This window comes from Durio zibethinus, chromosome 26, assembly GCF_047325235.1.
Source record: "Durio zibethinus cultivar Kanyao isolate XHJ-2024 chromosome 26, ASM4732523v1, whole genome shotgun sequence".
Classification (NCBI taxonomy): domain Eukaryota; kingdom Viridiplantae; phylum Streptophyta; class Magnoliopsida; order Malvales; family Malvaceae; genus Durio; species Durio zibethinus.
The window spans coordinates 17,023,269-17,038,959 of NC_143187.1; the positions used below are offsets into that span (position 1 = coordinate 17,023,269).

The window sequence follows — 15,691 nt, forward strand, 5'->3', positions numbered from 1 at the left end:
TACTTATGTTTGGAGTAATTTGGTCACTTGGAAAAGTAAAAAACAAGCTATTGTAGCTAGGAGTATTGCTGAGGATGAGTTTAGAGCAATGTCCCATGGTAATTGTGAAGGAATTTGGCTAATGAGATTACTTGGAGAATTAAAAGTTCAGATTGTGACATCTATGACACTGTTTTGTGACAATAAAGGTACTATAAGTATTGCCAAAAATCATGTTTATCATGATAGGACCAAGCACATAGAGCTGCACTGCCATCTCATAGAGGAAAAGATAGAAAATGGGTCAGTCAAAGTAGTCCATATCCCTACAAGTTCACAAGTTGTAGATATTCTGACTAAAGCTCTTCCTAAAAGCATTTTTAAAGGATTGAAATCCAAGCTAAGTATGATTAACTTTCATAACCCAACTTGTGGGAGAGTGCAGAAATCTGATTCTCCTACATTAGTGCAACTTGATTTCCTAATTTATTTTGAGAATATTTCTTATTTACTCTTCTGATTTAGTCAACTATTTTGATTCTCATGTTTTTAAGGATTTGTTTCTATTTTAGAATAGAATAATTTTTTTTTCTTTTATTATTTTTTGTTTTTTATTTCATGTAAGTTGTTTTCTATTTCATGTAAGCTGTTTTCTAATAAGGAACTTCACTGTTCCTATTTATTTTGATGTACTCCTTCATTGTAGATAGAATAAGAAGAAATAAGGACAATTGTTCTTTAAGTTTTCTACACGTGGTTCTTAAATGTCAAAAGATCATGAAAAATAAATTTGAAATTTGAAAAAACTATAAAAGCATCAAGTTTAAAAATTGGAAAGATATCATGGTTTTGAGACATTAAATAAAAAGAAGAGATGGGTGAAACAGGATTGGGGAGTATCTATATTAGGTATATAAATCTATATTATGTTAAAAATACAAAAATTAAAAGCTCAATTAAATTTGCAGCCTACTAAAGGAAAAATATCAAAATACTTGGACTTGGTTCAACTCATTCATCATCCACTTGAGCTCAAGCTCAACTTAGTAGCACATCAATCAAGCTTGAGTCAACATCAAGCCAAGCCCAAGTAGTTCTCAATTACCTTGGCTCATATTACATTCCTATTCAACAGTACATTAGCATAGCTAGGATTTCTAACTTAAGAAAGGAACTGATTAGGGACTATAGGGGTCAAACTATACAACACGTGAAAAATGGAGAAGTAATAAATGATTTCTAACTACTAGAGCAACGATTTCTTAGTTGAAAGGATTCTTCTATCCTAAACACTATTTTATATTCATGTTTCTCCAAGCACTTTCCAACTGCGCAAGCTAAACTGAAGGATCACCATTATATTTCTACTATTTTATGAAAATTGGATACGGAGGAAAAGTATAGGCAAAGAAAGTCCTCAAATATAGAAATGCGAGAAAAACTATAGCTAAATATTTTGGTAAAACACCATACCAATTTGCATTTCCCCAGCCAATTTGAAGAGCAATGCTGCCTGAACCAACAAGCAGGCATCAGTTAGACTTTACAAAAACAAAAATATATAAGTGAAATGTTGATTAAAATATTTAACATTACTCTTATGACTTGCGCATGAGCTCTAATCATCCTCTTTCTTTGCTCTTTTTCTTCTTCCTTTCTCAAGTCCAACGTGTAGCGAAATCGACGAGAAGCATTTAGCACAAGTGCTGCTTGCTGTAAAAGAAAAAAATATATATTAGTCCAAGCTCTCTAAGAAAAATAAGTGTCCCCCACTCCTCATCTTACCCAGAGACCAAAACTAAACAGCCAATTAGTGCCAAAAAAAAAAAAGCCATGAATTCAACATAGAACACTGCAAAATAATCAAAAGCTAGATGAAATTTGCAATGCTTGGTTGTAAGGGCATGAATTCTTTTTGTAGGTAAAATAGATAAGGTATCCATAATCAATTAAAAATGAAAAATAAAAAAATGCCCATAAGCTCCATCTGAATGAAATCATGCCCATAAACTCCATCTGAATGAAATCATTATTAGAACATGTACAATAATGAAAAGATCATCAGCAGGGTGAGTGCTACCTCCCATTTCTATATGTACCTAACAATAACAAGGTCAAAACAACCATTTCATTGCGGAAGGTCAATTTACAATAATGAATACTATAATTGGAGAGCACACAGTTTACGATATATTTGCATGCTTCTTATGAAATATTGTTGAGGTCCATGACATGCCTGATACAACTGGATGATGTAGATTTACAAGGACAATGTTAAATGAGGCATTCACACGTATTTTACCTTTACATAATCGAAACAGACAACTAAACCTGAAGGTAACAATTACCTTTTATGGGAATATGAGGGTAAATATTCAAAGATTTCAAGGACAACAAAACCACAATATTATAAAGAAAATGCTCAAAAAGAACTGCCACTATAAGTACGAGATCTGCCACCCTTCCAAGGATCTGGGCATCCAAACTCAAACCAAACAAATAAAAACTATACCTTGTAAGAAAAAATCTCAATGTGATAGAGAATCACCAACTAAGCAATACATTGCACTTCCTAAGAAATACCAACACTTGCAAGGAAAAGGAAGATCATCAGAAAAAAAATGATTCCAATGGATTAGAACAGAATCCAGCCATTGAAATTTGCTCTTCTGCTAGAAACATTGATTGTAACTTGACCATAAAACTGGAAATGTTCTTATAAGTCACCCCAACTGTTCAAACAAATAATACCCTCTTCAATGAATATAAAATTAGTTGTATCTGTCACAGACAATGAAAAATAAGGTAACTGGACTTAAACGCACACTCTTTTGCTGCCTGGATGTGTTGCTTTTGTCAATCACTTATGATTATTAAGAATAACACTCTATCACAAGGCCAGGAAGCATTCTACCCACACAGAGAAGGTTAACAGCCACAACAGATAACTACCCTCACTTGCAAGAATATTAGACAGTATTGACTTGATAATAGGGACGGAAACTAATGAAGCAATACTGACAATGTGAATTTGTCAGAATTGTTGCTTAAAATTCTTGGGTCTCCAATACTGTAGAGATTCTGGAGTTCCCCATCAATATATTGATAAGCCTTCCAAGACTGAGATGCTTCTGGTTTGTAGCAAACTGACTTCAATATCAACACCTTCCCTCAAGTCCGTGTATTTCAAAGTATAATATGCTACATGGAATTCATTGACTTCCTAAGAAATGCACTCCGTCATTACTCGTTATTATTATACTATTACCTTTTCAGGTTTATTTCACTTTCTCTGAGTTAAAAAAGTGTTCTTTGAGCTGCAAGGTATTTCTGGCACAACTTACAAAGCACAGGAGCCGACTTCTTGATCAATAACTCATAAAGAAGGAAACAAAATTGCAAGGACATCATGCTTGTATCCCATTAAAAATAAAAATTAGATATCAGCTTAGCTGCTAGACATTGCAAAGCTAAAACAACAAAAGGTTATCTTCTACTTTCACTTCTAGAAGCAGTGCATGCATTGAGTTCATTAAGTACCTTAATCACGATGAGACCTTGGAATGTCAAGTTTTGAACTTCCAACCACATAATCGTTTTTTTTTTCATCATACAATCACTTACAAAACTTCTCAGTGAACTCTGGATAACTCAACAACAACATCATATCCCAAATAAACTTTAGCTTTAGAAATGTACCTCATAACAATCTAACATAAATTTACAACCTCATAACAATCTAACATAAATTTACAACCTCATAATTGCAAACCAAATCCAAAAAGGGATAAATTGAAGTTAAATTACAATAGCATCCCAATTGTAAAGCTAGCTTGGTCACTACATAGTTTGGAGGGAAAGAAACAGCAAACGGCATGGGAAGGCTCCTCAATTTGTTAATGCTTCAATGGCATACTTGGAAGAGGTTATCATGCTCAAGCTTAATTGCTTGGAAAATGTTGCAAATAGACCTTCTAACAAGCTTCTATGCCAGAAATGCAGTTGGCATTAGATACAAAATAAGCAATGGATTTTTCTTTTTTTACTAGTCAGTTGTATGCATGCTTTCAGTTGACGTAAATTTGTGTGTATCCTGTTTACTCCAATGCTTCTGCAGGATGTTTAACTTTGTAGCATGGCAATATGCTTTCTTTGGAAAGTTGTGATTGCAATTATCCAGAAAAGGAGAAGACCTAATTGTAAAGCAACCACTTTTCAGACTGATCATACAACATTCTTAATTGCAAACCAGCTACAGTGATTGATGTAAGAATGCAGCATGATAACAAGAAACAAGCTAAATGTTTCACCCATGATTCAGTTCAGTTCATTCTGGCTGCTCAAATATTTATAACATGATGGCAAATTGGGAAAAAGTTTTACACAGTAGACAAATGCCAGACATAATGCATCCTCCATTTTTATGTTGATCCAAGCAAAAATTCCGGTAAGAGATAGAAATTTGCAATGTGATCATTCCAAGCTTGCATTTAAAAATTGAATGCACCACTAAACAATCCCCCTCATCCATTGCAACGAATAACAAGAGAAACAGAAAATTATCTTACATACACAATTGAAATGAAAATTCATTTAATTTTAATTACCACTAAATCCCATATAAATAACTTTTTTTTACAATTACAATGAGAGGAACAATATATATATATATATATATATATATATATAGACAGAGAGAGAGAGGAACTAAGAAGGAGAAAAAGGGATTACCCTCCAGCGCTTGAGGGTCTCGGGGGATGCATTCTTGGTGTGAGCAATGTCGAAGGGATCGGAGGGGTCAGCACCGGGATCAAGGTGATTGTCGAGGTCATCATTGACCTTGGCAGGGCCGGCCTCCATGTCCTCGAGATGGAGAAGACCAATGCCGGATGAAGTACTGCTCATGTTGATGATGGTGATCCCAAGTCACGAGAAAAACCGAAGTGTCGCAAGGGAGATGGCACACCCGCACAAAACAATGGCAAAATCGCCTTACACGGAGGTGGGCCACCTCGAACACAACATGAAAAAGCCCAGAAATCTCAGAATCACATCCAAATCTTTATGGACCTTTTTTTATTTTTAATTTCCAAACTAAAAGAAAAAAAGAAAAAGAAAATCAAACACCACCAAAACATTCAGAATGACTGCCTATTGGTTTTGGTATTGGAGGGGAATCCAGAAAATGCGGAGCATTCTGTTACCAATTAAAATACCGTTCGATGGTAATAACAGAAATTTTCTAATTCTGCATGCTTAGGAAATCGCAGATTCCGGAGGATATCTCGCAGCAGCATAACCTTTTTTTTAGGACAATTTGATTTTTTTCAAGGAATAAAACACCAAATAATTAAAAAAAAAATTCCAAGACAGTTAGATTGTATGGTTTACCAGAAAAAACAGTGGCTTGGTTGATGAAAGAAACGACGGCAAGGGATTGGAATTGATATCCCGAACGACTCATCGCCCTAATGAGAGTTCAGTTCAAGAAAACCTTTCTTTTAAGTTCCAAAAAGTGCAATACGAAGTTTCTCGGAAGTTTCCTAATGCTTGACCAAAAGTTAAGGCTAATAAACCAATATTTGTACACAATGGTGCACGCGACTTTTATAGTACTAATAAGTTCTGTCATGGAAAATAAATATGTGAAAAGGTGTTTGACTTTTGTTACCGATTTGCATTACGTATTGTTGGGTGCAGAATATAGTGCGGTCTTATTGGTTATGCGATTTTCTAATCTCAACCGTTTGATTTGACGGCGCTGTTGATTGCCTTCTCATGGGAAAAAGTAGAGAAATATTGTAACGGATAACCGGTTGAAGCAAGCATTGACGCCTAGGCATTCTGAAATTGGAGTTTAATTCTTGATTTATCGTTCTAACAATTTTTCTCCTAATTATATATTGCATTTTTTTTATTAAAAATAGAGAATTTGCTCCTCAAGATTAGTGACTAAAAATTTTTTAACGAGATACAGAAATTCTGGTTTCGAACTAAAAGTTTCTCCCCTCTTATGGATTATGCTCATCCTATAAAAAAATTATAAAATAAGACATAAAAATGACAAAGAAAGTAGAAGCATGTCCATGTTAGTAAATGCGTTTAAACATGTTTGAAAAATCTATAACAATAATGATCAAACAAAAATAAAAAGATTAAACTAACAAAGGATCACAATCATAAAAAGATTGTAAAAATTTTACTTGTCATCGTCCATCCTTAGGTTTTGTTATATTTTGAAAATATTGAGAATTTTTTGTGTGCAATGAATAAATTATGAAGATGGGTATACACAGCCCATAAATTTAATTTTGGATATAAAAAGGCTAACATCAATAGTACCTAGGTTGTTTATCGACTTAGAAATATAATCAATTGTTTATGCATGCAAAGTGAAGAAGAAGAGTTTAGGAATAAAGACATAAACTAGGAAATCAGGCAAAAGACAATCCAATTGAAATGTAAATCTTTGTTTATGAGATCAATTGAAAACAGAGATGTATTGGTGCTATAATATGATGTAAGATTGTTATGCTCACTTCTATATACCATATTTTATATGGTACTTGAGAAGAGGACTAACATTTGGTTATTTTATGTTAGTGAAATTTTTTTAATTCCATAAGTTAGAGTAACAAAGTGATAAATGTCCTATATCGGAGTCTCCTAAAGGGCTTAACTATATGGGAGAAGTTTAGTTTCAGTAAGGCACTTAGTTTTGTCGTCAAAATCTCTCCGATGAAGCAACCTTAAGGGTTGAATAGTAAGTTGTAGTTTGTGGCACTTAGCAGTAAGGGAATCAGTGGAAAGATTGTTGGCTATTGTGGCAAAGGAGTTGGAACGGCATGGAAAAATCTCACGTTGACGAAAGCAAAGAATGAATGCATAGCAATAGACATGAAGCGAGATGATGAAGATGGAAATGCAGAAACAGATTGTTGGATGACAGGGAAATTATTAACCTTACGGCCCTTTAATTGGGTGGCAATGATTAGTACATTTAGGGTGATATGGAAACTGGTGCAGGATGTTCATATTTGTGTTCTTCATGCTAACTTGTTTCTGTTTAAATTTGGGTCTAAGAAGGATTAGTCAAAAGTAATGGATGGCGCACCATGGTCGTTTGACAAAAAGCTTTTACTACTCCAAGATTATAATGGAGACTTCAGGCTTTCAGACTACAAATTTGAAAGAGGATCATTCTAGGTCCGAGTGTATGATATCCCTCTACAGTGGATAAATTAAACGGTGGCTAAACAAATAGGGCAAAAAATCGAAACAATTAAAGAAGTTGATGATAATAACAATGGACTAGGCTGGGGACGTTTTCTGAGAATCAAATTAGAGATAGACGTGACGAAGCCATTAAAAAGGTGTGTGACTCTAGCAAAACAAGGAGGTGGAACCAATATCTGGGGAAAGCTTAAGTATGAAAGGCTGCCAAAGTATTGTTACACATGCAGGATGTTGAATCATACTGAAAATGAATGCATGAATACAGAAAAAGATGGTACAGAAACGGAGACTGATAAGCAGTATGGAGATTGGTTAAGGGCCTTTCCACTAGAAAAAGGCCACCATCAAGCACAAAATGGGAAAGAAGGATCTAGAATGCAAAGGAAGGTTGGAAGAATGAATATAACTAGTACGCCGCATACATGGGATGGTGGGGGTGTGGAAGGAGGAGCGGCAATGGGTGCGATAGGTAGGCTGAGAAGCCAAGTGGGAAACAAACATACAGAGATTTTTGAGGCAAGAAATTCAGCAACAATGAAGATAAGAGGGTCTATCATCGTGCCAACGGAGGATCAAAATCACAAAAATCACGCTAAAAATATTTCCTTAATTAAAAAGAGCATGTGTAACTTGTATTCCAAAGGCGGAGGCATAGCACAAAGAGCTGAAATACCTAGTGGACATATCTTAGGACAACTGGCTAATGATGTTATTAGGAATGTCAACATGGACAATATGGGCGGGGCTACAAAAGAGACAGAATTAGTTGTTAATAATGAAACAAATAAAGTGGACATGCACATTTATGCAGCACCGAAAAAATATGAGCAAAATAAGTAAAAGGAAGGCCAAAAACCAGAAATAACACCAGACAAAAGGAGCTGCCCTTAGGGAAAAGAGGCGTTGACGAAATGGAAGTGAACATTATAAGCAAGGCTGAGATAGTAGAAACTATCGCAAAGAAAGTTAGAGGTGAGGAACAGATGGAGGGATGACTTTTGCTAGAAATGGTAAAGGCTGAGACCCAGTCTCACCGACAGTCACGAAGTGCTTGTCATGGAATTGTCGTGGGTTTGGAAACCCACGTGGAGTTCGAGCCCTTCGGTAATTATTGAGGTCTAAAGAATCCTATGTAGTTTTCTTAATGGAAACAAAACTACATGCTAGGAAGATGGATGGTATTAAAAGGAGATGCCGTATGAAATCCTGCTTCAGTGTGCAGAAGGAAATAGAAGGGGCTTGACGATGCTTTGGAAAGACGGTATCAATCTTAGGCTCTTAAGTTTTTTGAAAAACCACATTGCTATGATAATTTAGGATGGAGAAGAAACCTAGGAATGGAGAATAATAGGATTTTATAAAGAGCCTGATATAAGAGGAGAAGGCTTTTATGCAGCATATTGAGGAACTTTGCGATATAATATAATACACTATGGATGTGTATTGGGGATTTCAACAAAATTCTTTGGTCCCAGGAAAAGTCAGGGAGATGCCAAAGGCATAAATATCAAATGAAAGATTTTCGATAAGCTCTACAAGACGCTGGACTTTGGGAATTAGGATACCAGGAGTAATGGTTTACATGAGAGCGAGGAAATAGCACTACAAACAATGTTTGTGAAAGACTTAATAAGAGTGTGGCTAATCAACATTGGGAGGATTGGTTCCCACAGTACCGGGTGTCTCATTTGGTATCAAGCTTGTCTGACCACATACCAATATTGGTTACCACGGAGAGCAAAAGGGGGCAAAATAAAGGAATGAAAGAAAAATAGGCGCTTTTGATTTGAAAGCATGTGGGTAAAGGATCGGGCTTGTGAGAAGGTAATAAAGAGGGCTTGGCAGAGAAGCTTTGGTGAGCCTTTAATTGATAGAGTGGGCTCCACGGGTCAAACTCCTGCAAAGTGGCATCAAGAGCACTTTATGGCCATGCAAAGGAAGATAAAAAAAGTTGACAAATGAGCTCCAAACATTAAGCTATGCTGCACCAAATCATTCTACTGTGGGAAACATTGGGACAACTAGGAAAGAATTGAACAAGGTCATTGAAATATAGGAATCTTATTGGGCCCAACGATCACGAGCTAGCTGGTTAAAGGAAGGGGATCGCAACATCAGGGTTTCAAATAACGGTTGTATAACGGAATAGCAGTCGTAAAATTACGGTAACGTCACCACCCATCATCGTTATATGAAAAAATGTGGTTGAAAAATTTATTCATACTCAAAACGTTGCGTAACGGCTATTAGAAAACGGTGTAACAGAAAATAGAAGCAATAACGGACCGCTATCCCCGTTTTCTTAGTCACTGGTTCAAATTAAACAATAAAAAACTTCAATCAAAGATAATCCTAACTCAATCCACAAATTACTCAAATTCAAATCAATCTCAAATTTTGAATCAATAATCAAAATCAAAGAAAATAAGAAAAAGTTAAATTATCTTTTTTTTTTTCGAAATTTTTGTAAAATAATGTTGATCTTTGTGATAATCTGAGAAAGATGAGATCGAGATACTCTGAAGGCAAAGACATTGATGAAAAAACGCAATAGAGAATGATAGATTCAAAGAGAAAAAAAGGGAGAAAAAGAAAACACAAAGAAGAGTTGAAGATCATATAAGGGTTTCTACTTTGGGGGAAAGTTTGAGAAATGGGGCTATCTACATTGGAGGGGACACGTGAGTGCTGAGTGGGGTTGGGTGGGGTGAGTTAGGGTGGGTGGGTTTTTATTTATTTAATTTTGTAATTAATTTTATTAAAATATAAGTTTGAAAATTTATAATTTTTGAAATTATATATATATATGGATTTTAGATGAAAATTTTTAATAAATTTTTTTGTATAAGTTAGATAAAAAATAATTAAAATTAAATATTATAATTTGATTTTGTTATTTATTAATTTATGATATTATATTTGAAAATTAATAATTTTTATTGTTTTGGTATTTATATTGTTGTCAATTCTTTTGTTATAAAATTAATTCTTATTGATTTATAACTATAGTTGATGGAAGTTGAAATTATTATATTTTTAAGTTTGTAATTTTATTAAATATGGATGCTTGGTATTGAACGTATTATGTTTAGTTAATATTTTGATTTGTCTATAATTAATTTTGAATATGAACTTGACTTGGTACCACGACTTAAGCGCTAGGTCTGGCCTAGTCTACTTGAAAAGAAGGTTGGAGGAACTCTTGTCCCAGTTCTTCTATTCCTACTCTGTCTCCTTCTTTATATTAACTCCCAAGGTCAGTGAGTTTCATAGCAAACCAGTCGTTCATCTCGCTTGGGTTGGTGTTTAAGTAAGAAGCCTTTTTCTCTGGGTTATGACCTGTAAGGCCTCGCTCACTCAGTTGCTGACTTCTATTCTATTAAGTAAAAATTTTGTTGTTAAACCAAATATAAATATTTTTATTATAATCTAAATAAAATTGTGAATAATTTTTTTAGAAAATAAAAAACATAAAGTGTCATAAACTATTTTAAAAAATATTAAATAAGACTTTTTATAATTATAATTATAATTATAATTATTATATTTTATAATAAATTGTGCAAAATTAAAAAAAATTCACGACTACGATGACCATGATGACTATAATGATTTTCATTATATCCGAAAACACGATAAATGTAACGCGACTGAAAACGTAACCGCGATCGCTATTTAAATCCCTGCACAGCATTGCTTTTTTTTTATGCTAGAACAAGCCAATGTAGATAGTGTAATGCCATCAGGGTGGTTAGAGAATAATGATGGAACTTGGTGTGAAAAGGATGATGAGATCATTGATATTGCCATTAACTATTTCAAGCAATTATTCCAAAACCAAGGTGGTGGACAAAGTGAAGATATCTTATAGATAGTTAAAAATCCAATGCCCGATGAAATGAATAATATTTTATTAGCAGAGTTTACAGTTGAGAAGGTCTAGACAGCCATAAAACATATACACCCTTTAAAGGCATTTAGGCCAAATGGTATGCCTACATTCTTTTATCAAAATTTTTAGCATGTTGTTGGGATGATGTAACTAGGCTTTGTCTTAATTTTCCTAATAAGGATAAGAATCTATGAGAGATTAATCATACTAATATTGCTTTGATTTCTAATGTAAAAGACCCTCATAGCATTACCCAATTTAGACTTATTAGTTTATGCAGTACTTGTATAAAATTATAGCTAAAGTGCTTGCTAATAAATTAAAATTGGTCTTGCCATATTGTATTAATGAGAACTAGAAAACTTTTGTTTCGGGATACCTCATAACAAACAATATCCTAGTTGCCTATGAGCTTTTTCATTCTTTAAAGAATAAAAGGAAAGGTCAAAATGGGTATTTTACTTTAAAACTCGACATGAGTTAAGCATATGATAGGGTTGGTTAAGGCTTTTCTTAAAAATATGATGAGTAGAATAGGTTTTAGATCTTGATGGATTAACTTTATTATGTAATGAATTATTACTATTTTATATTCTTTTATTATAAATGGTTGTATCACTGAAAGTTCTGGTCGGGTAAAGGTCTTAGACAAGGAGAGCCGTTATTCCCATATTTATTCCTGATATGTAGTGAATGCATATCATTGTTATTAGTCGAAATGGGCTTAGAATCACTCATCTATTCTTTGCAGATGATAGCTTATTATTTGCTAAGGCAATATCAAATGAGGAAGAGAAGATAAAAAGTGTTTTACAAAAATTTAAAGATGGCTTTGGACAACAAATCAACTTTGATAAATCAGCATTATACTTCAACAAAAATACAGACCACTGTTAAAAATGAAGAGCTTACAAAGATGTATGGAATGTAAGCTACAAGGAATCCTAAAAAATAAATAGGTCTACCATCAATTGTGGGAAGGAACAAAGCTAATGCCTTTAATGAAATTAAGAGAAACCAAAGATGGAAAGATGGAATAATAGGTGTCTTTTATAGGGAGGGAAAGAAATCTTCATCAAAGTAATATTACAAGCTGTACCTACCTATGTTATAAATTGTTTTATGATGCCAAAAGCTTCTATAGAGAAATAAATAGCATCATAGGCTGGTACTCATACAAGCAAGGCATAAAATCAAAGTAGTACATTGGCTAGAAGGAAAATAAAGACACTCAGTACATGTTATAGATTTGAATAGGCAAATAAAATTGTATTACATGTAGTGATACAATGCAAACATGCAGTTGAAGTCTAGAAGAATCTTAATATGTTCAAAGAAACATGGAATAACATTACTGATGTTGCCACATTGGTGATGCATGCATGTGATCAAATGACAAATAGGCAATTGGAATTGTTTTTCATAGTAGTATGAGGATATGAGGGAAATGAATAAAGAGACATATAGAGAACAGAGGCACCAACCATAGACTACTGCAAGGTACATTTAGGAATACAACACTGAATTTAGGAACATAGGATATGAGAGTTAGTCAAATGAGTTATAGGATTCGGCCAACCCAAGGGAAAGTGAAGATAAACTTTGATGGAGTTTTCAACCATCATTAGCAAAAAAGAGGTGTGGGAATAATTATGATAGATTGCCATGGATATGTGCTTAGGGAAGTAGCTTTACTATTGCATGATGTATCTAACTCTTTTCAAGTTGAAGCAAAAGTAGTAGTGCATGCATTAAAATTCACACAAAAAATGGAAATTACAAATATCACGTTGAAGGGAGATTACCTCACAATGGTTAGAAGGCTGAAGATGTTGGAATCGGATTTATAACCAATTGGGGTCATTTTAGAGGAAGCCAGATAGCACTTAGTAAACTTTCATTCCTACCAAATTCTTCATGTATTGAGGTCTGGAAAAAAAGTTGCACACCAACTTGCTAGATATAGCATACAACTTGTCAATGATGAATTTTGGGTAGAGGATTACCCTGCTGTAATTGCTGTTATCATACATGAGGAATGTAACTAGTTTTAGTGATGAATGAATCATCCTTTATTTAAAAAAAAATATTTGGTTATTTTATTTAAAAATCAGTAATATGAAAATGTAAGCAAAGTTATTTTTAAATTATTGGTAAATTACTAGTTGTATTTTTTATTTGATATTGTCAAAGATTGAACTATTATAATTAGTAATTAAGGATGTATTTAGTACACAAGATTATTATAGGATAAGATAAGATAATATTATTAATAGAATTAGATTAAATAATATCTCCTATTTTGTGTTTGATGTGTGTAAGGATTAGATAGGATAATTTATTTTTTGGTCAAAATTATCTTTTCTTAAAGTTTATACAATTTAAATTATTAATATAACTTTTAAGGGTATAATAGGATATGTAAGTTTAATCCTATGAATTAAAATTAATCCTTTTCACTTTGGTAGGATTGAATCATTCTATACCAAGACAATGATTAATCCTCATTTTAATCATATCTCTTTTTTTAGATATAAATCAAATATAACATAAAATGATTATCATATCCCATGCATCAAACATGACTTAAAAGTCCAATATTCTATCAACAAACTATGTGATTATGGATAATATTAGTTGTGTTTTAAATATTAAGCCTATTGAAATTATTTAGGTGCATGTAGTTTTAAAAATTGTTTAGGACTTGGCTTGTAATACAGGGACTTCTATAATAAATATAAAATTATTAAACTTACAATAAGGTCATTGAATATAACCATTAGATTTGCAACCATTAATATAAGAGTTTATATTCGATACATTATCAATGTATAAATGCTATACAACTATTAGTGAATCACTACTATAGGGGTTTAGGTTTTTAGTGGCTTTTTTTTAACGTTTAGCGGCATTTATAGATGCCACTAAAAGATTTACGACGTTTACGAAAAACATCAATCAGAGCGCTGGCTATACACGCGTCACAAAAAATAGAGGCGTTTTCGTAAAAACATCACAATATTAGCGGCATTTGTATATGAAAACGTAGCTATATTGACGTCATTTGTATTTTGAGATGCCACTAATTTAGTGGTATTTTTATGAGAAAAACACCGTTGCTTTAGTATCGTTTGTATCTAAAAACACCGTTAATTTAGTGGCATTTTTATGAGAAAAAACTATTGTTTTTGGTGGTGTTTGTATAAAAAAATGTTGCTATTAACGACATTTTCTAGTAAGAGCGCCGTTATTTTTAATGGCGTTTTATGATACAAACGTTACTAAATTATTTATTTAGCGACATTCTTTAACATAAACACCGCGAAATTAAGAAATGTATTTTTCATATAAAAAATTTCTATTAATATTTATTATTTTCATAAACGAGCTTAAATTCAGAAACTGAAATTAATATAAACTTAATTCACGTTCAAATATGCATCTAATTAATATAAAATTTAATAATTAGTATAATAACATTCAAATATTTTTAATACATTAACAAAATAAAAATTAAAATGTATGAAATTGATGACTGCATAGATTTTGAAGGCTGCCAATTGATGAAGGAATTTTTCTACCTTGGTCATTAGCATGCTCAAAAACCTACTAAATAATACCATATAATATCAAACACTTCATTGTAAGCTTTTTTTATATTAAAAAATATAAATATTTACTAAATATAATACCAGAGTTAGTGGATCACCAAGATCAGTTTCTGAAAATTGTTGCACAAAATTCATAAGATGATCGAATCGATCATACAACTATTGATATTTTGCACGCTTTTGCTCCATTCTAGTATGTTTTTCCTCAATTTTTGTATGCTTTTGTTTTTTTTTTGCTTCTATTTGCTGAAAATATTGTTGCATAGTTTGTAACTCCTCTCTCAATATTAAAATATCTCAGAAAAACTGATATGTTGAGAATGTAAATTGCTGAGAGCTATGTCCATAATAGGTAGATGGTGTTGGACCCAATCCAAGGCCTCGGACCCGTCCATGCCTTTCTTTTCCAGCAACTTCTATGAATATTCAATTTTCCAATTCTTACATGTTGAGAGAACCATTAGAGGCTACTTCAATCTCAGCAGCCATTTTTTCTTTCGCTTTCTCCTATAAATTTGTCATATACAACTATCAAGTTTAATGATTAATTGATAATATGTTAAAAAGAGTAAATATTTACTTTCTGTTAAAATAGATGTTATAAATTATCACAATTTATTATGTTTTGACATTCATGTAAGATCCGTCTTTTTTTATGTGTTAAGCGAAAAAGTTTTACACGTCCAATTTTACCACCCATCTCATTCTTCTATACAAAAACATATGTTATTTGATATGATACATATAAACCGTAACTTATTCATGTATATCAAGCCTGTCAATCAAGTTCAAAAATTTTAAATAATTTTAATATCATGTATTTATATTTTGGCCCCTTAACAACACATTGTCTTAAACAAACGTAAACAATAAAAACATTTTGGGTTTTCATACATATCGATCATGGAAACCAAATTTAATTATTTGTACAAGTTTAATATCATAGATTAAAGCCATTCAAATTGTTGAAAGC

General features: G+C 32.8%; 1 protein-coding gene across 1 annotated transcript in view; it reads right to left on the minus strand.

Annotated features, from left to right (window-relative positions):
* LOC111275328 (calcium-transporting ATPase 9, plasma membrane-type-like) overlaps positions 1-5,449 on the minus strand; it is a 33,305-nt gene extending 27,856 nt beyond the window's left edge. The window contains exons 1-4 of the mRNA XM_022860615.2: positions 5,371-5,449; positions 4,711-4,990; positions 1,576-1,692; positions 1,453-1,492 (exon numbers count right to left, since the gene is read on the minus strand). Coding sequence (XP_022716350.2) covers positions 1,453-1,492; positions 1,576-1,692; positions 4,711-4,884 — 331 coding nt within the window. The 5' untranslated portion in view covers positions 4,885-4,990; positions 5,371-5,449. The remainder of the gene's footprint in view (positions 1-1,452; positions 1,493-1,575; positions 1,693-4,710; positions 4,991-5,370) is intronic.
* Between the last annotated feature and the right edge of the window lie 10,242 nt (positions 5,450-15,691).